This window comes from Platalea leucorodia (genome assembly GCF_965183815.1).
Source record: "Platalea leucorodia genome assembly, chromosome: 11".
NCBI lineage: Eukaryota > Metazoa > Chordata > Aves > Pelecaniformes > Threskiornithidae > Platalea > Platalea leucorodia.
In genome coordinates, this window is record NC_138833.1 from 1,530,986 (window position 1) to 1,556,951 (window position 25,966).

The window sequence follows — 25,966 nt, forward strand, 5'->3', positions numbered from 1 at the left end:
TCACAGATCACATCTTTGGTGTCTTCATAGAGCACTAAAGCCTCTCAGGAATTTGGGTTCACAGCTGTCCGAAGGCAGAGCCAGAGCTCTGGCTGTGTGCAACCAGCCCACCTATGTAATTATACGACGCTACTGCCCACGACAACAGGGAAAGGCACTCAGTGACACAGGATATCCTGTATTTTTAACTGCGTTCTTATATTCCCTTGGTTTCATAGTGTCACAGTCTCTCTTCAACACAAAACTTGAGCACAGAACCCCAGTGTTGGACTTCATCTAGTCTTACTGCTGAATAAATACATGGTTTTCCTAGTTCCATGCAAATGCTTACTTTCCTTTACATGGCTTGATAATTAAATGTATGTGCTTAGAAGCTGGTAATCCAAATGTGGTTTATGCAACAAAATTTTATGAAAACAATTAATTTCTTTTGGTCTAGTTATTTGTTCCTCTGCATTACCAGGAAAGAAAATTGACCCAATTGCTTTGTTTACAGTGTAGCTAAATGACATAGGTGCTACATCATTCATTGGCTTTATAAGAAGTAATAAGGTCACAGAAAAAGCTGGAGCAGCCTGAACTTATTTTCCTTTAGGGCTGACTACATTAACACACTTACTGAAGGAGGGGACAGTAATGATCCAGTCAGTACTTATCAGGACAAAATTAGTAATGATATACAATCCCAGTGGTTTAAAAGTAAGGAGCTCCAATTCTAACAAAAGTCCTAGTAATGCCCTGGTTTAAAGTCCGAGTGAAATCTGTGTATGTAACCCTCCAAACCAGCTTAGTATTAAAAAAAAAAAAATTCAAAAACCTGAACCAGAACCAGCTTTTACTGTTCAATATTCATATATTAATATGTTTAGATATTCAAGCCCTCTGTACAGTTCTTAATGATTGATCATGAGGAAATTTGTTGAGAAAGGTCAAAAAAACCCAGTAAATTGGAAACTGTAGGGTTTGGGTTTTTCCCCCCCCCAAGTTCTAATGATGCAGAAGCTGCATAATAATCTCCCTGTGAACCATAAACATAATAAAAGCTGAGGCCATTTCTAACATAATCTCTATCAGCAAGATGCCAGCGCTTTTCCAGATTTCCTAACGGGTCCCTGCTAATTCCATGCCAAAACTAGCAGTGGATTTCTTCCGTTTAATCCCCCCTAATGCCTTATTCGATTATTGTCACTGCTCTCCGACCGCGCACCGTCCCTTCCAACCCTAATTCCCGCTCTGGAGCGGTCGGATGAGGCTGGGCGGCGGCGGCGGCGGACCCGAAGGACGCAGACGGCCCCGGACACCCCCAGCTCCCCGGGCAGGGGCCGGCCGAGGGCGGCGGGGAAGGGGGTGACTCTGCGGTACTCTCACCCGGCGGGGCCCCTGGCCAAGAGGGGAAGGAAGGATGAGCACCGACACCGGCTCCAGCTGACGGGGCTGAGGGGACCAGGGCGTCCTCGCACATACCTGAGGCATGGCCGTGCTCATCGCCTGGGTATGCGTCGCTGTGAGGTGAGTGAGCTCTCCCCCCTGGCCCCCGGCCCCACCGACCCCTAAAGGCTCCCTCGAGCCCCGCCGCAGCCCGCAGGAGCGGGCGAGGGGGGTCCGGGCCCTCTTCCCGCCCCCGTTCTCCCCTGGGGACCGGCTCCTCGACAGGCGCGGCTCCGGCGGCAGGGCTGAGGGGACGGGGCGCGAGGGCTGAGGGGTCGGGGCGCGAGGGCTGAGGGGACGGGGCGCGAGGGCTGAGGGGACGGGGCGCGAGGGCTGAGGGGTCGGGGCGCGAGGGCTGAGGGGACGGGGCGCGAGGGCTGCCCTGGGGACGGCGGCGGGCTGCGGCGCGGGGCTGAGGGCGGGAGTCGCCTCTCCTCGCAGCATAGAGAAGACGCTGGGGGCCCAGGGCGACGGCGGGGACCTCTACTCGGAAAACATCACCCGGATCCTCGACAAGCTGTTGGACGGCTACGACAACAGGCTCCGACCGGGCGTTGGAGGTAGGGGGCAACTCCCGTCCCCTCGGGGAGCCTGGGAGCGCGCGGCTCGGCGCGGGAGGGCGAGCGGCAGCGCCCCGGCTGCGGTGCAGCGGGCGGCCCGAGCGGGCGCGGGGAGCGGGCCCCCGCCCCGGCCCGGCCGGGCCCGGCCGGAGGGAGGCGGCGAAACCCGCCAGGCGGCGGCGAAGGGCGAAGGCCCGAGGGGCGCCGGCAGCCCCGGCCCGCTCCGCTCCCCGCGCGTCTCCGTGTCCCGCAGGCGCCGTGACGGAAGTCAAAACGGACATCTACGTGACCAGCTTCGGGCCGGTGTCCGACGTGGAGATGGTAAGGGCCCCGCTGGCCGCCCCTGTCTCCTCTCCCGGGATTCATTACGGTGGCATCTGAGTTGACCGTCATTAAAGCAGATTACGAGGCTTAATCTTCTTGACAATCTCTAGGGCCCAGCGGAGCGTTTTGGCTGGAGCTGCATATCACTATTGCTGCAGCGGTGCCAGCCAGGGCAGCCTGCGGCCCAGGCCCGAGGCTGGGCACGGAGGGCAACGCTAGCCTTGAGCGAGGGCACGGATGGGAGGTCAAAGGTGCCTCTTTAACCTCGTTAAGAAGATTGTAAGCATCTGTGCCCCAGCACACAGGTTTGCAGAAGGCTGCGCAGTAGGAGACAACCTAATGAGCAGCTGTGGGGGAACAGTGCTGTTTCTGAGACAGCTGCCCCTTGTCGTGCTGGGTGCCCCCAAATTCGGGTAGCTGCGGACTTGGGTGAGCTCCATCAATTACAGCAGCAGTCCCAGGAGAATGTTAAGTCATCAGAGTGAGGATGGCATTGCTGTTCTTATTCTGGAAATCAACTTTGATGGCTATTTTTGCCCTTGTACGCTTCCACCGATACCAGCTCACCTGAGCCAGCTGTTCAGTTTGCAGGCAAGGAACTGTGGGCCCCAAGACACAACCAAAAGTTTTTCCACCTCTTCATCAGTCAATCCAAGAGAAGGCATAACCTTGCCTTCTTACACATTTGCGTCCAGCCAAGATTTAGCTCCATTTCCTAAGAACTTCTGTAGAGAACTCCTTTCTGAAGGCTTGTGAGACTATTACTAAGAATCCTTCAGAAAAATAGCTTAGATATTAATATTAACTTGACGCCATAATCCTACTGTGATGTGACTCACTCACATCGGTCCTTTCTTTGTGAATATCCAAAGTAAGCTGCAGAAGAGGCACTGAGCATGTCTTTTTGTTCCTGGCAATTAAACATTGATAGTTTGTTTTTGCACTTTGAAAGGATACTAAATTAGACATTTTTATTTCCTTAGACCTCAGTCACTTTGAATTAAATTATTATCTCCGAGAGGACAATGAGTTTTTTTTTCCATACACGTATCAAATTATCTGTTCACTGATTAATTTGTAACTATTCTTTAACTAATAAGAAAATAGGATGTTTTTTCATAGACTGCCTTTTTTTTAGTAACTACTTAATGGTAATAGGATTAAGTGTTTAAGCAGTAAATGAAATGCCATTGACATGTGTGTTAGGTTCTTTCATGGAGTTACTGTATACACAGCAACTTGGGACTGCTGGCCCCCACACGTAAGTCAACCACCTATTTATTTTCCATAGGAATACACAATGGATGTCTTCTTTCGGCAGACGTGGACTGATGAGAGATTGAAGTTTAGTGGGCCAACTGAAATTTTGAGATTGAACAATTTAATGGTCAGTAAAATTTGGACACCAGACACATTTTTTAGAAATGGAAAAAAATCAATTGCTCATAATATGACAACTCCTAACAAACTTTTCAGAATTATGCAGAATGGAACTATTCTTTACACAATGAGGTAAGAGCCTATTCTTCTGCTTTTGGTTGACCTTTATTTTTGATTCTTTCAGCAGTGTTCCTGCATACCATTTTTTTTCATTGTCATCTACTATAATGTATTCTAGACTAACCATTAATGCTGATTGTCCTATGCGGTTGGTGAACTTCCCTATGGATGGACATGCTTGTCCATTGAAGTTTGGAAGCTGTAAGTTTTTCCGTATCTTTCAGTTTTTTTATAGTAATACATTTGGTCTACATGTATGTGAGAATATCAGAAGTGAGATCCTAGGACAGTACTTAATGGCATAGCTGAAAGTTTTTATTATATTTTTTATACTAGAATCTTACTTTCTCCTCTGAGACTCAGACCATTCATAAGCACATGGATTTATTCACTGAAGGGTGACTGTTGAAGCATATTTTACTGTTTATTATTCTTACATGTCTAGTAGTCAAAGTGGGTCCTTCAACAAGTCATAAAAGCTGTGGTACATTTACTATATTACTTCTAGTTTTGCAAATGTTTAGTCGATCTGTGGTAATCCATTTTGAAAATATTTAGTTGCAATCAATGTATGTGTTTTACAGCAAATTACAAAACAAAAGCTAGTGCCTATTAGGTCCCACCTCAAACATTCTCTTATTGCTGATTTTTCTGCATTTTTGTCATTAATGAGGTTAGGAACTTGCTGGAGGAGGATGCATGTTTCTATGGCTATTTGAGCCACAAAAGGGATCATGCTACTTATTTTTTCAATTGCTTATAAATTACATAATTAATAATACTAATTTTTCCCCTCTGTAACTCAGATGCTTATCCAAAAAGTGAAATAATTTATACATGGAAAAAAGGACCCCTGCATTCAGTAGAAGTACCACAGGAATCTTCCAGTCTCCTCCAGTATGACCTCATAGGACAAACTGTATCTAGTGAAACAATTAAATCTAACACAGGTAAGATGTAGCCATGTGGGAACTATTGACATTATAAAACACATCTTGAAAATAAATTACCGTGTTTTTTTTTTTCACATAGAACCGAATTAGTTTAATTAAACAAGATCTTTTGCCATTTTAAAAACTGAAATCCTTGGAAAGAATCTAACCGTTGTCTCTTAAAAGACAGCTTTTCACAGTCCCTTTAAGCATACAGTTTTTCATGCAATTCTTAAGAATTCCCCCTGCCTCTCCACCCCGGTAAAAACAATACATAAAATGAATATTATTCTCCTTTGTTTCCTTAAGGTCACTTTACCTTTTTTTAATCAGCTTATTTTTATTATGCACTAGGAGGCCTGTAAGTGCTTTCCTCAGAACATAGTATGTTGGGTTTAAGCCAATTAATGTTTACTCATATGTTGCCAGAATAATGCTGACATACTTGTCTCTTAACAGATGAATATGTAATCATGACAGTTTATTTCCACTTGCAAAGGAAGATGGGCTACTTCATGATACAGATATATACTCCATGCATTATGACAGTCATTCTTTCTCAGGTGTCCTTCTGGATTAACAAGGAGTCTGTTCCAGCCAGAACAGTTTTTGGTATGCTGCATTAAGGTCTTTTAACAGCTCAGCATCACATACACCATTCATTCATTACTTTCATTGCTTGTTTGTTTTAGGCGAATATTCACTTCAGCTGCTCTATTTCCATCTTCAAAGGAAAATAGGCTACTATCTCATTCAGACATACATTCCATGCATCATGACTGTAGTCCTGTCTCAAGTTGTGTTTTGGATCAACAAAGAATCTGTTCCAGCAAGGACCGTGGCTGGTATTCGTGTTTTGTTCTTTTATCGTTCACTTCATTCACTGTATTGAATCCACTGCATCAAACAGCTGCTGTAATCCAGTGGCGACTGGAAAAGACAGCTAGTAGGTTTCAGCGAACAAAAGTAAATACTAAAATGAAACCAAATAATGTTCAGTCTGACCCATGAGGTCAAAATTCTTTACTCAGAATGTTTGGTTAGCCAGACTTGTTTGTGATGTTTTTCTTCCTCTCGATATTTCTTCATATGCAGGAAGGGGCAATTTCAGAGTAAATATCAACCTCTCAATTTTTTAAAGAGGAATTTTTCTATTGATTTATTCTCTTGTGAAACCAATCTGAGCTAAAGCTTTAAAAAAAAAAAAAATCACACGGGATGAAATTAATCTCACCTAACATAAGGTACCTCATCTAGCACTCATTCCGAAGTGCTTTCTTCCCCTTGTCTACAAAGGTATCTAAACAACTAGCAAGGACTTTAGATGGATAAAGTTAGGGGAGATAAATAAAGTTAGGAGAGATGAATCCTGTCTCTAGCACAGGTTGGAGTTGTAATGTGTGTCCATATTGCATGGCAGGGCCCTTCTTTCTTTCCACTGGTTTGAATTAATACTCCCAAAACTGTGAGTTTTGTCTCTTTAATTTTTAGTGTTTGCCCTGCTATTAAATTTGACACCCTCCCCCTTAAATATTGATAGGCTCTGAAGCTGCACTCATTGTTAAGGGATAAACTTTCACTGACTGAATTGTTGTTCCTAGAAAAACAATCATAAAAATACTAAGCAAAAATAATAAAACTTGTCAAAAACTTCATGAATCCACTACCCATACATGCATGTTTTGCAACCCTACCTATTTTCTCTTAACCCAGTACTTCAATACAAAAAATTCCCTTTGTGAGACTTGTCTTCAGTAACAAAAAGGCAGCTACATGTTCCCTAAGCATAAATGATGCAAGTCTCATAATTCAAAATGAGTCTATAATTGTAGTTAGCAGGCTACAGAATTTGTACAATTTGATTTCAGTCAATTGGCATTTCCTACCTGCATGGAATGGTATTCATAAAAGCACTGCAAACTTTTAGGAATGCTAAGTGAACACAACTTCCTCGAGTGCCTCTGAAGGAAGATCAGCACTTTTGTTCTTGAAATCCCCATTGGGAGTTGGGATGCAGTGGCATCATTAAGCACTTACAACTATTGTTTTCTGGCAGTTGGGATTTCTTTAAGTGCTTAAAAATATTAAAACATCAGGCAATAGATTTTCAAGGACGTTTATTGCAATTGAAGCATAACATAGATAGATAGATAGATAGATAGATAGATAGATAGATGAGGTTTGTACACCAAATATGATGCTACCTGATTTGGCTTTATCTTGCATCTCTGGACTGTACAGTTACATCCTCTACATTTTGAGTAAAACATATTTGCTACCTAGTGGGCAGTGGAAGTCAGTTCTATATGCTTGAAGTAATGTGCAAATAAGTATTTAGCTGATTCAGTAATAATTACATAGACACCCCAAACCCTGGAGTAACAACTCTTAGATGTCATACTGAAGAGTAAATATAGAATTAGAAACAGAAAATATTTTAAGAAAATAGTGAGATAGACACCTTTCTCAGTATCGTGGAAAATTAGTCATACTAGCATTTTAAAAGAATATTTCAAGCCTTTTTCCATTCTTACTTCTCCCAGGCACAGTCTGAAATCATAGTCCTTACTAATTCAAAATCCCATGGATTCTAAATACCTTCATCTAAGGAAAAGAGGGTAAATTCCTTATGACAAAAAAGAATTTCAGGCCCCAGTAAAAAAGAAAAGATTTGAAATAGAGAATGTTTAAAATGGAGAAGTAAGTCTCCTTTCTGCATCATATTGCAAATACTTGAATTATAAATTTTCAATTTTACTTCTAAGTTCCTAAACTGTAAATTTGAGAGAAGATAAATTAATAGTAGAAGAATAACAATAGTGTGCCCAAACTGGTTTCTCAGAACAAATTCATTTAGCAACTCTATTTACCTCCAACATGGAAGCCAATTATCCTTTGCAGGTATCCTTTACAATACATACTCTGAACATTTTGCAAAGATAAATTAATGGTCATAAGCACCTACTCTTTTCAGACCTGCAAAAAATGGGAGACGGAAATACTTGAAGAGGCACTCGCGTTCTTTTTAATTGTCTCATTGGAAAGAACAGCGGAGTGCTAGTGTGAAATTCCTTATTTTATGTGGTGCTATGTACGTAGCTATGCATATACATATACGTGTGAAGTTTTATGAAGCATGGCATTATCAGAAATTACTTAGAATAAGAAACATGGTTATTGGAGGCCTAATTTTAAGTACGCTCTGAATCCATATAGCAATGGCTATTATTTCACATTTTTGTGTGCCTTTGTCTAATCTTTTTCATTCCTGACAAAAAGGTCACTTGTTTTGCAGAAAGATAATAGTCAGCTTCTACCTTCCTAGCAGGTCACCCTGGGAATTTTAAATTTATATCTAGTCATTAAAATTTATTTATAATAAAGTCTCAGATAGGGAAAAGCGGTTGGGTTTTTTTGTTGTTTCATTTTTAGTAAGAAAAGATAACGTATTTCAGTATTTGCATTATGTAACAGATTCTTCAAAACTTACCAAGAAGTGTTCAGAGTGGAAAGAAAAGGGTAAACAATCATCCGTTACAGGGTTTACCAACTGTAATTTGGCATTCAGTTTGATAAAGTAGTTTTCCACAGTGCAGAGCATTTCATCAATATTCACTCCACATTGAGAGAAGTCTTATCTATATCTGTAATAGAATAGGAGTCCTATTCCTAACTTTAAATTCCTGCTGCAGCGAATTTTTATTCAGACACAGAATATATCATTTTTATTACTAACTAGCACATGGACAGATTCTAATCTAATCACACATCATATTGAAAAGTTCATTCTGGACCTTTGAAATTGAAATATATCTCGGCATACTTGTATTCATATTATAAAATGAGTCTGGCAGATTCGGGAGAAGTAGAGATCCTACATATTTTTATACCGTCTCCTATTTGCATTTCATTAAAACTTGTTAACTAATGACATTGGGACGTAGTTAACCTCAGACAGCTGGCAAGCTACCTCATGTGAAAGAGTTGCAAAAAACCTGGAAATAATCAAGTCACCCTGTCTCGATGCTGCAGCATGCAATGACACTGCATCCTTTCCACTGAGCATCATTCATAGCATATTGATTCATCATCACGACATGACATTATAGCATCTTTTACTTTCCCACCTACCCTTTCCCAACTGCAGAAAAGAGCAGAAGAGGGTATTCTCCATCTTACTGTCTTTAAATACCTGCAGTTTTCACATTCTAGCGGGCATAATTATAAGTAAACATGAGTCACAGAGGCTCATATGTTAATGAATGAGTTTGCTCTTGCACTTTTTGCTTGTATCAGGCAGCGTTGGGAAGTAAGTATATTTCCTACATTATTAATGCTGTACGCTCCAAAACAGAAAGAATAAATTCATGAGTTCACGTGAAGAACACTATGGGGCCCATGAGCTACATGACCAGATTTTTTATGTGAAAATAGATCAGCAGCTCTAGAGAGGTAGCTTTTCTGCCCTTCCATATTTGTAACTGGGCGCTTTCAAATCAAGATACTGTTCGTGAATCTTAAAGAATGTATCCAGTGATTAAAGACAACTGCACAGAGGACCAAACTCTCTATTACTAGAAATATTTGGATCATAGCCTACCACCCATTTTAATGCAGAATTAGATCGATTCAGTGAGGGTTCTGTAAGCCCTGATGTGTCCCGTGCAACAACAGGAGAAAGAGGGGATCACTGTTGGGAAATGACAGTATGTTAATCTAGATTTCTGCCAAACATTCCACTTCTTAGTAACCCCTCAAGTAAAGTGTCTTTCATAGTTTGAGCCTGAATGTTGTTATACCCATGCTTATCACAATTCTAAGAAGCTGCACCATGTAGTATGTAGTTATCTTAACTTTCAGTCACCTCAGTGTATTCAGGAGGTTTGTTCGGAGCTTTTAGATGCTGAAGCCAGTATACATTAATTACTTAAGAATACAAAATACTTCGCAGTCCTGTTAGCTAGCTGGTACATAGGATGACAGCTAAAACCAAAGCGCAGTTGGGTTTTTTTTAATATATATGAATTTAAGAGTAGCAGGGTTGAAGCAAAATTCTAATGCCCCCATTTTCTTTCTCTTATTTTCAAGGAATCACTACGGTTCTAACAATGACCACTTTAAGCATCAGTGCACGCCATTCTTTGCCCAAGGTGTCCTATGCTACCGCCATGGATTGGTTCATAGCTGTGTGCTTTGCCTTTGTCTTCTCTGCACTTATTGAGTTTGCAGCTGTCAACTACTTTACCAATCTTCAGACTCAGAGAGCAATGAGGAAGGCAGCCAGGGCAGCAGCACTGGCAGCAGCACTATCAGCAGCAACTGTACCGGCAGAGGACGAGATTGTCTCGGTAATTGCTTGCTTTTCTGATAATAAGCATCATATAGGAAGAGGCAGCTGAAGTAGCGAACGCAAAACAATATTAAAGTGATCTTAACCTGAAACAGGTTATGTAACCAGATCATGCCTATTTATCAAAGACATATTGTTCTTATTTCAGAAAGTGAAGAGACTTCATTTATTCATACTGTTTATTTAAATTTGAGATACGATTTACTAGAGAGATGCTTATTTGGTAAGATATTTAAGGAAAGCCATTAGGCTGTTACCCATAATACTTCTCTTGAGCCATGCTGTAGGCAGCGTGGTCAGGCAGCTGTGGTTCTCTCAGTAACTGTAGAATTTGTAGGACACTGTACAATGGAATGAACATATGCATTGGCCAGATGATTATGGGATCACTGTAGTACACTGGTATATACCATAAGTGGGTCATCTGGAAGAAGAGGAATTAGCCTTTACATAAACTTAGCATCTGTTACTTTCATAAAAATCTGTGTTGGTGGAAGCTTGGGGAGAAACATAAGTGTAAAGATTAAGGGTAGATTTTTCTAGATGTGAAAGACAGGAGGGCTTTCTAGTATCAAAAAAAGTATGTCAGAATTGCTTGTAAATATTATTGCTTACGTCTCGGGCTAAGTAATGAATGCTGTCTCACAACATATGTTAATATATTTATCACTGTAGCCCTCCTGTTTTCAAAATCAGTTTTACTACCACCACATTTCCCTTTTTGAGAGGGATAGCAGAATTTGAATGACCTTCTGCAAAACCTTTGTAGCTGAATAAGGAAGTCAGTCTAAGAGCTATTGAATATCAGGGCAAAACCTGACCCACCATATAGCCATCTTTCCACATTTGCTTATAAAGAGCAGTTAAAGTTATAACATTTGGGTACATTCAAACCATTAAATTCATAATTGATAAGTTCTATATAATAGCGAAACCAAAGCTCCACAGCATCTTGCTACTGGGCCTCACTGGAGCTAAGCAACAAATGTTCTTCCCTTCAACGGGGAGGCGTTGTGCTTGTAAGCCATATTGTATTTTGCTTACAATGTTTTTACTATTGAAAAAAACTGAAGACATTGTAAGATATAATAAAGAAATGCATTTTATTTTCACTAAATATATAAATGCAAAAAGAAGCAAATCTTTATACATTTTAACTCAGAACCACAGCTTTTCTGTTTGTTTTTTAAACCACTGTTAGATAAAGAAAATACAAAAGAAAGTCCAAAAATTTTAAAAGGAGCTTGGAAGCAAATGTTTGCAGAGTTTTGCACTGATTTTAAAGTGACAGCAGAAAGGCTGATTTAGTTTTGGCAATATTTGCAATGTTCATATCTACATTTATTTCAACTAGTAAACTTCTGTAATTATATTTAAACCTTCCAAAAAACAATGAGAGGAAAAGAGAGTATGTATTTGCCAATATTTAGGACATACTTCCCCCCTCCCCAATACCATGATATTTGACTGAGAATTACTCTGGACTGAATGAGCAGAAAATTGCAACAGTAAAATAGTGTAAAATAAGAAAAATACTGTTAAGACTGAAGGAACTTTAAAATGTACTACAGCTTCGTTTTTAGTCTTTTATTGACTTTTTTTTGAGGGCAAGCTATCAAAAAAAGCTAGAGATCACTTGGCTTTATGTAGCATGAAGAAAATATTGATAGCTTCTGCATAATGAAGAGGAACAACAACTCTGATCTTTCCTACACACACTTCCTTATTCAAGTTTGAGTTAATCATAGCGAGGTTTCCAAGGAAGGGGGGCGGGGGGGCAGCTACTTTCTTATATTTTTTTTTGCATTGAAGTCCCTGCTGAGTGATATGAAAGAGTTTGGCCTACTCTGCACGTGCTACTTCTGGTGAATTCACGGCAGATGCTACAAAGCGGCCGCCACCCCCCCACCCCACCTCCAATCTTTAGAAGACAACTGTTTCAAAAAATAACCTTCTGCATATGCCCAGATACACTAGAACATACTCCTGACAATTGTGGCTCCTCCACTACTTGTGGGTGAGATTTACATGGTCTCTGTATCGTTGCAGACCAAGCTAAGCACGAACTATAACATGGCTGTTGAACAAATTAATAGAAGAAAAAGAAATTTAAAAACTTCAAATTTCTTATGAGGGGCTTCAGCCACAAACAAGCACAGAGCCAAACTGAAGACACATCTTCCTCGTTTTGTAAATACTTACTTGTTATCTTTTCCAAGTAAAAACAAGCAAAAATACCTAGGAAGCACGCTGCAACCATTTCTTCAAGAAAACTATGTACAACTAGCTAACAACATACAGATTTAGTAAACCCCGTAACATCAAGGTCCCAAGGTAAATTTGGTCTAAAACAGCCCACAGTGTCCACAAAATTCTATAGTCCTGATCTTGCTCAAAGCTCATATTATCCAAGACAGTAATTTTCAAGCCCTGTAAGTCCACCACTTTTTTTCTCACAGGAGCAGTTGTCTATGAGAACCCACCTCTACAGTAACAGAAAAAGCAAAATCACTGGGAGCATACAAGTAAAGGGTACTTACCATTGAAGGAAAGACGATGTAGTCAAAATAGCTTCTAGAAGAATTAACTATTGGATTTAAAAGGTCCCATTCCTGAAGGGCATGCTGGGAAAAAGGAGTAATTACAGGATAACAGATTTTAAAGGTTTTTTTCTTTTCTTTCTTTTTTGTGTGGTGAAGGTCAGGGGGAAGGAACCTTCGCATGTTGGCACATAGATGGATATACTGCAGTCAGTGATAGAATTTCAGCTGAAACAGACCTAGCTAATTTGAATGCTAACAGTGCAGCTAGCACAGGCTAACTGTGTGAGTGTATGACCATTTCCTCAGGATTATCATCCCCTCCTGAGCTTTGTACTTCTATAGTTACATTACTGGTCTTAAGGCAGTTATACGGCACACAGCATAATACTCAGTTTCTTTCTTACTGTAGATTTAGGAGCTGTTTCTAAAGTCCTGATTTCCCTTTTGTTGCCCCATACCCCCCAACTTGATCCATTTGTTTGCCCCTAAATTCTTTCATCACTTTTCTTTCCAGGTTTTTCTTTTTTCGGTTGCTACAATGCCAATTCTTATTCTTTGTCCCTTGCGTAATTTATCTTACCTCTCCTGCTCTTCTTTTTGCCTTTTCTCCCTGTTTACTCCACCTCTCTTCTTAAAATGTTGTTTTCTAATTCACTAGGAAAAAAAATCTATTAGAGTCCATGTCTTATACATGAAAATGTTTTTTAACTGTCTACTTTATTTGATTAAAAAAACGTAATTAAAATCTTTCCCTTCTCTCATACCCTGGGCTTTGGTACCTTGTCTTTTCTAATCTGTGATTTTTTTTTTTTTTTATTTCTTTTTGCTCTTTTAGATAGGATAGTAAAGTTTTTTATCCACTTGTAATGCTAGTATTTTTATTTGTGATTTTTACATGCATGAAAGTTGTCAGAATTCTAGCTATATGAAAGGGCAGGTATAGGTTGAAGAGTACTGAACAGTGTGTCAAAAATGCATACTGTCTTCTGCATTTATAGAAGTCAGATGTTATTTTTACATTGTGAAAATTTCTGAAGATTGTAAAGGTTTACTTAGTTCTGGGTAGTCCATTTGTAAAAACAAAAGGGAAAAAGTGAGATGTATTTACTTGAAAATGTTCATGGCTATAAAACTGCCAATGGAACTCTGCTACCAGTAGCAACATTAAGAGTAACAACATAGACTATCTATCTGTTTTTAATAACCTATTATCTTAAATTGCCTGAAGAGTGGCTAAAGAGCATTGTGGTGGCAATAACCTTAGGCTGTCTAAGCTAGTACTTTTTGTGTGACAGAAGACCCATTCTCTTGCTTTGCAGAAGAGAAGCCCAGGGAGACAGTTTTGGTATAAATGAAAATTCAAAGGAGTTATAAAACAGCCAGTGAGAAGCTTTTGCTGCTTGAGTGAGGGCCTAAACTCATCGAGATAAACATATTTACAGAATATATTAAGTTTTTTTTACATTCCAAATAAACTATGTTTCCTAAAAAAAAAAAATCAGAAATCTTTCAAAATACTATCAAAAAGCCTCCTTCCCCCTTCAGCGTAGTTAATTTTATTTAAAATCTTGCTTTATTCAAATGAACAAAACTTTTCCTCACGGGTTTTTATATTGTAGCCAAAAAACCTGTACACTCAGAAAAGAAAGATGGCAGAGGACCAAATTCTGCTTTACTGTACTAACGGAAGTAGGAGAATCGCTGCTCAAGACAGTGGGCCACACTGGTTTCAGTAAGAGTGCTCAGCTAACTGATGACAGCCCAGCATGTCTGTTCTGGTTCCAGGAAAGCCACTCTATTTACCTCGGACAACTGAGAGCAGAATTTGGCTTGCTCTCTTTGTCAGCTGCAGGCAATCCCTGCGTGAAATACAAAACTATGGGTGTTCCACTCCAAAATACGTTGGCAACAAGCTGAGTAGTCATCTGGACCCTGACAGAAACCTGTTTTTATTCATATGGTGACCAAGCCTGTTCTAGCATGTCAAAACCAAACGTTATATATATACATATCTATAAAAAACATTATGGCATTTAGCTTTTTAATCCATTTCAAATATCAATCATGTTGTTTCATCATTATGGCTTCCTTTATCCAGGAATATCCCAATACTGGAAGTTGCAGGGGAAAGGGAATTGGTGATACTGTCTGCAGTGCACCATTTGAAGTAATGCTCCATGAGATGGTCAGGGAGCACACACCATGGATCAAAAGACATCCTTTCCATGTGAGAGACTACATGTAAAAGACAAAAGATTGTTACAGGGTATTAGCCTGATTACAGTTATGTTCTAAAAGACCTGTTGTTTTAACAGGAAACAGCACAGAGCAGTGAAATACTGCTGGGAGAGCTTCCTTCTCCTTGCAAATAGCCCCGTCCCTGGGTTTCAAAATAGCATGGCTTGAGCAGAGAAGGATTCTCATTCTCTTTAACAACCCTGCCCAACTGCAGAGCAGCCGTATGTCACTTCGGTATAGAGGATTTAGTTTTCTATAATTACGTCAGAATATATTGAGTATGATTAATGAGTATGCTAGTGTAACTGAAAGGAGAGCACTTCTGTTTGGATTATCAACAACCCTTTATGAGATCATCCTAGAAACAGCTATATGCTTTAAAGTCTCGACTGAGAACATGGCACTTTTAGTCAAATTAGGGAGACCTTCCTGATCCTCCACAACTGCAGATGATCAAATATACTGTTAAAAACAAACAACTTCTTATTATATTGACTTTTTGTCCTACCAGCAAGGAAAGTAGATGCTGATTATTTGGTTCTGCCTGAGTTAAATATTTGTCTGATTGACAAAGCCAATGCAGGGCAGTAAGGAAGGTTTAGAAGTAGCTGATATAATACACAAAAATAGAAAAATTCAAGATGAATAGGATTTAGATGTATTTTGTTCAACACTGAAGTCTAATCCCAGTACCTTTTTTACAGGGGGACAGCGAGAACAAAATAAAGTATTTAAATTACAGAAAAGAAAAAAAAAAAAAAAAAACAAACCTCTCTAGTACAGTTGGTGTAATTCTGTCTCATTTAGACACTCAAAGAAGTAGTTTCTGTATGCTGCAAAAATTTAGCAAAGTAAATGTAGAGACAGGGATTGTTCTGGCCTGACACCGATAAGCTTAAGAGCCAAATGTGACTTTGAATGTTTAAATCTGTTTAACACAAACACACATTTTGACAGAGGCTCTGTGCTAATTATATGATTTTTCTCATATGCTGCCTATAAACGTTAGGAAGAGACTCTACCACAGTACATTCACAGAATGACTAGGGTTCCAGTTTCTGCTCCCGTTAGTGCTTACCTGTTTTATGTGACAGCAATTTTAATAGAATGGGCATGGTATATTTTTCAAAGTTATGCTTTCTGCCGCTACTGGCTCTTCAGATTTTCCATGCAAAGTAAACCAGCTTTGAAGTAATGAGGTAACAGCCTCTCCCCCTAACCACCTTCACCTGATTTTGAGAGGTGAATTTCAATCCCGGAAGGTTAAGAAAGAATTTGAACATGGCTTTCCCATGCTCCAGGTGAGTATTTTAACTTAACTGATGTAACCCTTTTACTAGGGTAAAGCACAAAGAAAACAAATTTGCATGTTATTCCTCATAATACACCTAGGAAAGGAAACTTAGAATTCCTAAGGAGATGCCTAAAGCTAGGACTATTAATGACTTCTAACTAACTATATTCAGCTTTTAATTATGGAGAACGCTGTTTATAGGTGTTTGCAATACACATTTTTTTAATCAGATCCCACAGATGAGATACGCAAAGAAGTGTCTAAATTACAGGTTATAATGAATCTCTGGCATGAGAGCGATACTCAAACTGCAGAGGACTGGAAAGATTGACGTACCTTAGTGCATGCCCAAAGGAGATCTTACATAATGTGGTGAACTTTCCTGCTGCGAGGTGCAGCATATGGATTGTTCAGTAGCTAAGCAGAGTTTTTACAGATCGCACTGTTGAATGTAGGGGCTAAACTATGCTTAACTCCCTCTTTGGGAGCTAAGTCACTAGCATGTGATTTTATGTGTATAATATGAATGGTTGAAATTATCTACTAATGAGATGGACAGGGAAAAAGTATGTTACATATTTAATTTAGTATTCCGCCTTCTACAGACATCGAGTTTTGGTCCTAGGGTTTTTTTGTTTCTGGGGCTTTTTTGTGTGTTTTGGGATGTCAGCAAACGTCAATATCCTTAATCCCATAAATTATAAAGAAAAGGAGGAATAACACATTTTTTGTCTAAACTTTTAGAGTTTATTCTCACAAACCTCTTTTTATTGCATTGCCTGCAGGAAAAAGAGACATAAGTGAATAAAAGAGAGATAAGGAAGGACATACAGACAGTCATTTGTTTAGAGTTAGCCAGTATCTGAGTGCATACATAAGATACTCATGTTACTGCTAGGTTATAAGCTAAACTGATACTGAGAATATGTATTTGCAGTACAAAGGAACAGAGAATAGTAGAGAATGTTACAAGTATGAATTACATAAATCTCTTGAGGAAGAGGAACATAAGAACAAAGCTCATTCATAAATCACAGTTAGCATCCATATAAAAATCAGAAAAAGTAGACAAAGAATTCTGTTTCCTCCAAGGTTATATATGCTGTATTTTTTTAAATCTGGAAGCCAAGCAATTTGCTGAGAGCCTCCTGAGATATTCTGAGCATAAGCAAATTCTAGTGATACTGATGAGAGTTGTGAGAGAGCAGCACCTTTATAGACGAGACTGCTTTGTGAGCTTTCTAGGGGATCAGATAGCTGAGCTGCAAAAGCTTAATAGAAGCCAGACTATACCTTACTAGCCCATATCCGTACCAGTCTTTTTATTGTCCAGTCTTATGGCATCTCTCATGGAACAGTGATCTTGCAGTCTGTTCTGTGTCACTGGGTAGTCATACATAGGGACAAGTTTAATTGGCTGATGGGACGAACATCCCACATGAGTGCAAGAGTACTCCTCTGAATCAGGATTCAGTAACTTAAAATGTGCCATGCCTCAGGCTGCTTCTTGTTGCTCTTGCTACTTGTAAAATAGTCCTTACTATTTGAGGGATTGGCTGTGTGAACTATGCAAAATAGGCTATTTGTTCCTGGTTTTGCTGAAGTTTCATGATGTCATTGTAGGTAACCTTTGTCAAAAGGAAAAGTTAAATCTAAATAGAGTAGATAAATTACTGTAGCTGCTGTTCAGAACTCAACTGTAACAAGAAACTATATGGTTTCCTCTCGCCACCTTCTCTTGGTTTAGCAGTGAGTTCCAGTGAAAGATGGGAGTTGTGGTTCTGGGGCAACAAGTCTACAGCCAGCTACCACGCTGAGAAACCTCTTCATTACACATCTGAGGTGATAAATTTGGACTTAGAATTCCATATCCTGGGCAGTGGTATACAAGAAAATAGTCTTGACCCTGACTTGCTGGATGGGCACACGAGGGTGTTAAAGACAGTGTAAAGAACTACTCGGGGACTTCCTTCCTGATTTATATCAACTCTAACCCATCTCCTCAGCAGGTGAAGAGCATGACAAAAAACTGTGGCTTAACTGAGACAGTAAAATGCACTGGTCTTTCTTGAATATTGGAATAGGCTATTACAGATAATGAGAAGTTATTAATATATCACTCCATTGATAGAAACGGACCTAAACTGGCCCCAAAGTGGGAGCATAACCAACTTAGTTGGTGCGCTCCCCAGGTTCCAAGGATACACACTGACTCCAGATCTTCCTGTCTCCAACTGAGATGAAATCACATTGAGATAATCCTCCTTCTATAGCAATGCTCCTTCTATAGGAATGAGATTTAAGAAATATTGTAAATAAAATAATGACCAGGATTACGCTTTTCCAAGTCCCTATTCAGATGATCACAATGATTTTACTACCTCTACATTCTAAATATGTTCAGTACTGAACATCATCCGCAGACCATATCCTACATCTGTTCTGCCTACTATTAACTCCATTACCTCAGTACAATAACTCCCAATTCATGCTTGAATGATCCAGAGCAGAATTTGACCCACCTTATACCAGAATATTGCAGATAAAAAGGGCTAAGATTCACCTTAGCACTTATATTTCTAGGAACCACTCATTCTCCACAAAAGGTCAAGCTATCTTGCAGTAAAGCGAAAAACAAGCTACCTCATGAGTTCTACACTTCAGTTCAAAGCAGGGCAGACAAGCAAAACGGAACAGCAACTTGAATGAAAGCAGTAGCCCAGGCTGTGTCAGTCAGTCTGCTTGTAGAGTGGGATTATTATGATGATTAGTGCAAGTGGACATGGATAACCCTCTTTCTGTTTCTGTGACACATCTGTAGATCATCCCCCATTTAAATCTGTCTGTTGCTTGCTGTGTTCCTGGAAAATACAAAAACAACCATCTGCATTCCAGATAGGCACAGCCCCAGAATATGAATGCCATTCAATATCCATTCAAAACGTGATACTAATCATTTAATTTGTAGATGGCAAAGTGGACAAAGGAGGGATATGGCAAGTTGGAAGTGTTGCTGGGTTGTAGGGGAAGAAAAAGGGCAATAGGTAAAAGAGATAAATACAGAAAAAGCACTTCTTTCTTCCTTTTTTTTTCTTTTTTTTTTTTCAAATAAGATGTTGTTCTCTCCACCTTCTACTTAGACTAAAATCAGCTTTGAGGAATCCATCTCTCCCTAGGTTCAGTTGGATACCAGTCCATTCATCCGTGGACAGAACTTGGCATCATGTTGTAGCAACATCACTTGTTCTGATACTCAGGCAGTAACACTGACTGCTAAAAGGATAATTCCTGTTATAACTCTATTTTAAGTCATGCATGAGACACCAGGTGTGTTAAGCTAGTCTTTTATCTAGAATTTGTGGCCCAAGTACAAGTATAGGCAATGTATTTCAGAAAATGCTTCTTTTCCTTTTAACAACCCAGTCATTTATCTGATTGACTAAAATCTGTTTCCATGCATAGAAATCCTGCAAGATAAACGCCAAAAATGCTGACAGTGGGCTACATTTAAGTGAATGATTGTCACTAAATCACTCCCAAAGAATGACTTTGGAAATTGCATATCTAACAGAATTTTGCTACCTTAAAACCATTCAAATGTTACTATTCCATTTTGCAATAGATATATATGCTGTTGTAAGTTATTTACATTGTCTAATACTTCCCTCACCGGCTTCAGTCATTCAGTCATCTAGTTCTGCTGGCCAAAAAAGCTGCTTATTCAAACCCAAGAATAGCTGCATATGTCATGCAATTTTGTGCACAAGATTTTTCATCAGTAATGTGGAAATAAGTTTTGCAGTCCTTTATTGATGAAGCTTTAGACTCAGTCTCAACTAAAATGTTGTATGTTAGCATTGCTTTTTAGAGTCTCAGGTGTTTCTATTGCTCCCTATTAACGGAAAACGTGAGCACTTCATATCAAAACAATAAACCCCAACTTGACGCTCTAGGCGTTCTTCTGTATTTTCTCAGCCATCAGACGAATCTCATGGCTGCTGCCATGCATCCACATTACTAATGGTAGTCCTGGGTAGTGGCATCAGCAGCTAGTTCGGGGACTAATGACAGTGGGACAGCTTGACTCCATTACGTGAGTGTTTACCAAAACTCATCCACAGGCTCACACGGCGAAGACTGCACTTGAGCAGCCCATATGTGCTATTTTGCTTAAACTTGATTCATACCTACATAAACTTCATTCATTCCAATATATTGCAATTTAGATATACCATTACCTTCTTTTAGCTCCATCTTTTCTGTTTCTTTCTCTCTTGTAGCTTCCATTTACTACTATGTTAAAAATATGGAAAACATATTTTGTTATGTTTTTACAGCAAAGCTTTAGGCCACAAACGTACCTCTATATATCTGCATTATTTCTGTGATTTCCTTAGGTTGCTCTATAGCAGAGAAGCAGCAATAAAATCAGAAAGTTGAGTAAAAAGGTGGGGAGAAGCCTAATGATCACAAAACCTAAGACTGTATCTGAAAATCACCCTTTTTTTTTTTTCTTCCACAGCATTCTGACTCCAACTGTAACCTGAAGAAGCGAGTAAACTCCGTAACATCTCAGGCAGATCAGTCTCCTGAAGCCAGCATAATATCAAATAGAGCATCCCAGTGTCAACCAGTGTCTGTTCCTCCACCAGCCCCACCACCACCACCTATTGGAGGCACAAGTAAAATAGACCAGTATTCTAGGATCCTCTTTCCAGTGGCATTTGCAGGATTCAACCTGGTATACTGGGTCGTTTATCTTTCAAAAGACACTATGGAAGTGAGTAGTAGAATTTCTGTGTACTTGCTTATAATATGTAATATGTTTACTTGACCAATGTTATTTTAATTGTTCATTTACTCTTGCAACTCCAATTAATCAGTCCTTTCTGAGGAAAGTTACTGATAATAGCTTTCTCTAAAAGATCAGCTGTGGCTTCCAGTAGCAGTGGCACTCAGCACAGTGCAGAAAGGCTATTTGAAGATGAGAAATGTAAACACTCGTCTCTCTGCCATGTTGCACTGAGCAGAACACATGGTGTAAGACAACGTATGACGCCATTCCCAGCAAACAAACTAATCTTAAATCTTCCATTTCTTAATCTTCCTATCTGCAGTAAGGAATGGTAGAATTATCTGTTGAAGTAATGCAGTGAAGGAGATAAGGACTTTAATATCTCCTAAGGTTTGCTCGGTGAAATAATAAGATAACAGTCTCGCCAAAAAAAGTTTGTTATTCATTCTAAACATTTATTCATAGTGTGAAGAATTGACAACTGCAGTATACAGTTTGTGAATCAAGAGTCCCTGTTTTTATACATTTTAACACTGATTTTTCCTGTTTCTTCATATAGCTGAACTGTTTTATGCAGATAAAGCTGCTAAATTCTTTGCTTAAGTTTGTTTGAATCAGGCAGAGAGTTATCATGTCTTTAGATACCCATGAGGTCCAGAAGAGATGCGTGCCCTGCAAATTGAGCATGTCTAGAATAATCAGTCAGTGATTCGTCATTACGCTTTAGGTCTTTAATGCTTTAGTTCTCTAATTCTTCCCTTTTGCCTAAATACAGCTAATGGTGTCCCATTTCCTTGGTAAAAAATATATTCATTTGCCTCGTTGCCATAGAGTTTTTGAATCTCACTGTACGTTGCAGTCAATATGATTGGTACATTTAGCTTTATTTAGGACAGCTAGAGAGATAATGATGGTATTTAGATAGTATTGAGTGCACAAAGTCCCCACATCAATAAAAACAGAGGCTGGCAATCTGGTGTGAGTGGTGAGCAGATTGTACCTTTATTTCCTAGATGAGAGGTAAAGCAGGCCAAGGGAAATCTCATGGACAGCCAAGAGATGTTGCAGTTCAAAGTAACAAGACAGTGCTGACCAGCTGATTGGTGGCATCTTGCCTCTGCTTGAGGCAGAGGCTACTAGCCTCTAATTTTGCTGATTTTTGCCACTAGTATGATCTGGAAAACGCTGTCTCTCGAAGATGGAGTGTGCTGCCAAGCAGCTTATGTGAAATCAGGAGGGCAGGAAGATAGGAGGCACTATCTCTTACAAATATTCCTGCAGATGTCTCTCTCAAGAGGTCACAGCTGCTAACTCCTGGCCACTCAAAATCTGCCCAATGCTAAATTTAGCATTTGTGCCAGAGTTACTGATCCTGCTATTAAAATATTGACTATGTGTGCAAATTACTTATCTCAATCAGAGAAGGGAAGTGTGAAAAAAGCTCATGTATAATCATTACAGCTTCTGTTTAGAAGCCAGTTCCTCAGCTTGCGTAGCTTGCCATAACGCCAGTGATTTCATTCAACCATTCACATTTTGGATCTAGAAATATTTGGAACGTAGTTGCCGTTTCCCATGGTAGTGATGAAATATTTACACTGAACCTTGTATATTAATAGTTATATTAGAACTAGGCTTTTAAAATACTTCTAAAGTCTAGGACATAGTGCTGACTATAAATATTTTTACAATGCTGCTTTTGCAAGCTTACAAACATGCTCACAAACTCAGAAATTATGTTCTGCATCAGCCTTATAGAAAGACAGAAATCCAGCAGCAAGGTTTAAAAAACAGAACAGCATTGACAGCTGGGGTCTTCTGAAAAATTAAGAATGTAAATAACTATGTAAAATGTTGATCAAGCTCTTCTTCATAGATTACATTTTCCTGTTTGTGTACTCAGTTGTAACTAATAATGATTGTGATATACATTGCTAGGTTTCTAATTCAATACGTTGTATCACTTTACCCGTTGTTACTTTCAAGGAAAACCAGGATTGTTTTTGCTTTAAAAATATATTAAAAATATGTAAGCCTTTTCATTCAAGCAGAGGAGATACAAAAGTTAGGTGAGCAAAGCATGGCATCCTTCAAGGCCAGTTCAACTCAATCACAGGCTCAAGCCCAAAAGATTAAATATCGGTACAATATTATTCAGTTAAGAAATTTAATTTAATTTAGCAAGTGCATTTTGTGCAGTATTTCAGGTGTATTAGCTTTTCTTTTTTGAGTTACTTCTTTGAGTTCATTTGGCTTTTATTTAAAAAAAAAAAAAAAGAAAAAAAAATGGAATCACTTCATTGAAATAACCAAATGTCCTGTGCACAAGTTCTTGTAGTGCAGCTTTCTAGGATTTTGATTAGTGTAGTTTGGAGTGCAGAACATCATTCACCAAAGTCTGTCATTGTGGAACTTCCTAAACCAAACAGCTACCTACTGTCTTTGGACAGTGCCTACAGAATAAATCCAGAAGCATTTCATGAATCTGTTTGTAAAAGGAGGCTATTAGCACTGGAATCAAAGGTAATTTTCAACTCGTATCATCATCTTCCAGCCAGACTCTTCCTTTGACTCTGAAGGAAGTGCCAGAATCGTTTTTTACTTCACGTTCTGGATTCAGAGCATCAGCTAGCATGAGCAGCCTTGTTCATGTAATGACAGAGGGTTGCACAAAATGAGGAGCTCTCTCCTAAGCTGTTCGGTAGTATTTCTGTGCGCTCCTAAGCAGTTTTCTTATGGCTTAAGTAATGGGCCATATGTTACAGAAACGAAGAAGTCATTCTTGTGTATTGTGTCTGATAATATTTATAAGAACCTTGGGGCTTGAGTACTTTTCAAAGTGCTCCTTGGAGTTATCTTTTTCTTCCCCCTCCATTTAATCCTTTTCTTTTTGGAAGACTTCAAGTTAATCATCCTTTCTCTTACTATATGTATAAACTAAGAATATGCTAATTACACAGAAATTTTAGGATGTGGAAGTTTGTATAATTAAGGTGTTTCTAATAAAATATATGCCTTTAAACATTTAAGTATTGTTTTTCAGAGCAGCCAGGATTGGGCAGAGAGCAAGATTATCTTAGACTGAACTCTGTATTTGTACTTCCATATATACTGAATCAAGTCCAGCTCAAGCAAACCAGAAAGTTTAGTAGCAAACTTTCATTGTAAAATTAATCTTTTGCTACATTTTGAAGCAAAATAGCAGCATTCTCTGAATGAAAAAATGAACAAAACGGAAAAAAAAACTTCAAGTTGAAATTAAGTGCTTCAACTGAATGCTTTTTATACATGGATGGGGATAAAGTTATCTTCTGGCTTTAATATTTAAATAAATGGTTCTATTCTCCACTGGAACAAGTGGGAAACCATTCTTATTCAGTAGCAGTCATCCACCACGCCACTCGATACATAAAAGATATTTCAATGTAAACTGGTTTGCATTGTGGAGTAGCAGTAGCGTTGCAGGACAACAGTTATATTGGTAAAAGTATAGAAATGAAGTTAATACAGTTCTCTGCCTGCATTTTGCTGGACAGCATGTTGTTAGAACCTAATACAACCAAAGGACAACATAAAAGTAGAAAAAAGGAGGTACTTGAACAAATATATATGAAAGAATCCCCAGTTGAAATAATAGATGCCAGTTTTTAGACCACAGAAAATGCTGATACTTGTATGATAAGCCCCCCTTTCTCTCAGAAGGTTTTATAACTGTAATGCTGACAGATGCTTCACTATAGCAATATCACTGTGCCATTTATAATACGTAAAAAAAAAGCATTGAAGTCACTCTAAGAGGACTTACTCCCTTACTATGTAACGTCAGTTTGTAATTAATTTAGATGGAAGGTTTGCAGATGTGACATCCCTGTGATTTATACATGCAAAACAGAACAGGTGTGTTTCTATGGCGTGTGTTCTTCTGCAGAGTACAGTAATACCTGCCATCCACAAAAAGCTCTATACAGTAACAGGCAATACACGTTTGTCTAGATGAGCCAAACAGAGAAGTTCTTGAAAGGAGAACAAACCTATCTGACAAATGAGAAAAAGTTGTTCTAGCTTTTTATTTTGTCATACAGCACTTTTTGGCTTCGCTTTTGGTTTTAAATCTTGCTAAGTCCTTGAGATGAATACTAATTTATGACAGTGACTTTGGTAGGTGAGTTGCATGCTTAGTTTATTTTAAAATTTGCTTGATTTAGAATGCAGAGAGTGCCCTTTTAATGAGAAGAATACAAGTACTTAAGTCTACCTCTGCCTTATCATTCACAATGCAGATGCTGTTCTTGCATCTTCTTACCTATCTTCTTTCTAAAGTAACCTGTCTTAATTTTTACATGTAATGTTATATTGCAGTTTTTAATGTAATGAAACACAGAATGATGGAGTGAATCAAACTAAAGAAGGATACGATGTTAAAGTTTTGATGATAACTGCAGAAAAACAAGCAGAGGCCAGCTTTTATGTTCGGGAGCAGAGGAAGGTACAGAGTCACTGAATGTGCTTAATGTGCCGAGTCCTGGACATTATTTGGACGCAGAGAGCATAGTACGATGGCAGAAAGAGAGTTACAGAACAGGTTGAAGGAGAAGATGAGATGCTAATGATGTCAAGTGGGAAGAAACGAGCACAGAGAAAGAAACAAGAACTGGAAAAGTATTTAGCTTCAGTATGTTAATATTCATAAAGCTTGCAGCGCGTGTTGTTACACCATGTTTCAGTTTAAACACTGGAAAAATAAAGTTCAGATGAAAACAGTCATTGCTATGCATACTTACAGTTGAGCTTTGATGATCCAGGTAATGAACACCAAATTTTAAGCGGATTCTCCCTTGTAATGCAGTTCTATTTTAAATCTGCTGAGACAGTTAGAAATCAGGTGCTTTTGTTGGTTAACTTAGTTGTTAACAACCCACAGCTTAAACGTCTCTCTCAACTTTTCTTCCAGTTTTTTGAACCTACTGCAATGCATCTTCGAAATGACCATCAGCCCAACTGA

At 39.0% G+C, this 25,966-nt stretch overlaps 1 protein-coding gene across 1 annotated transcript; it reads left to right on the forward strand.

Moving 5' to 3' along the window:
• Positions 1–1,471: 1,471 nt before the first annotated feature.
• Positions 1,472–25,966, forward strand: GABRA6 (gamma-aminobutyric acid type A receptor subunit alpha6; the record flags this gene model as incomplete). Its single annotated transcript, XM_082323925.1, has 10 exons — positions 1,472–1,509; positions 1,870–1,988; positions 2,242–2,309; positions 3,604–3,824; positions 3,931–4,013; positions 4,619–4,762; positions 5,204–5,356; positions 9,833–10,092; positions 20,692–20,949; positions 25,916–25,966. 10 exons carry the CDS (start codon positions 1,472–1,474, stop codon positions 25,964–25,966), a joined length of 1,395 nt encoding a protein of 464 aa, XP_082180051.1.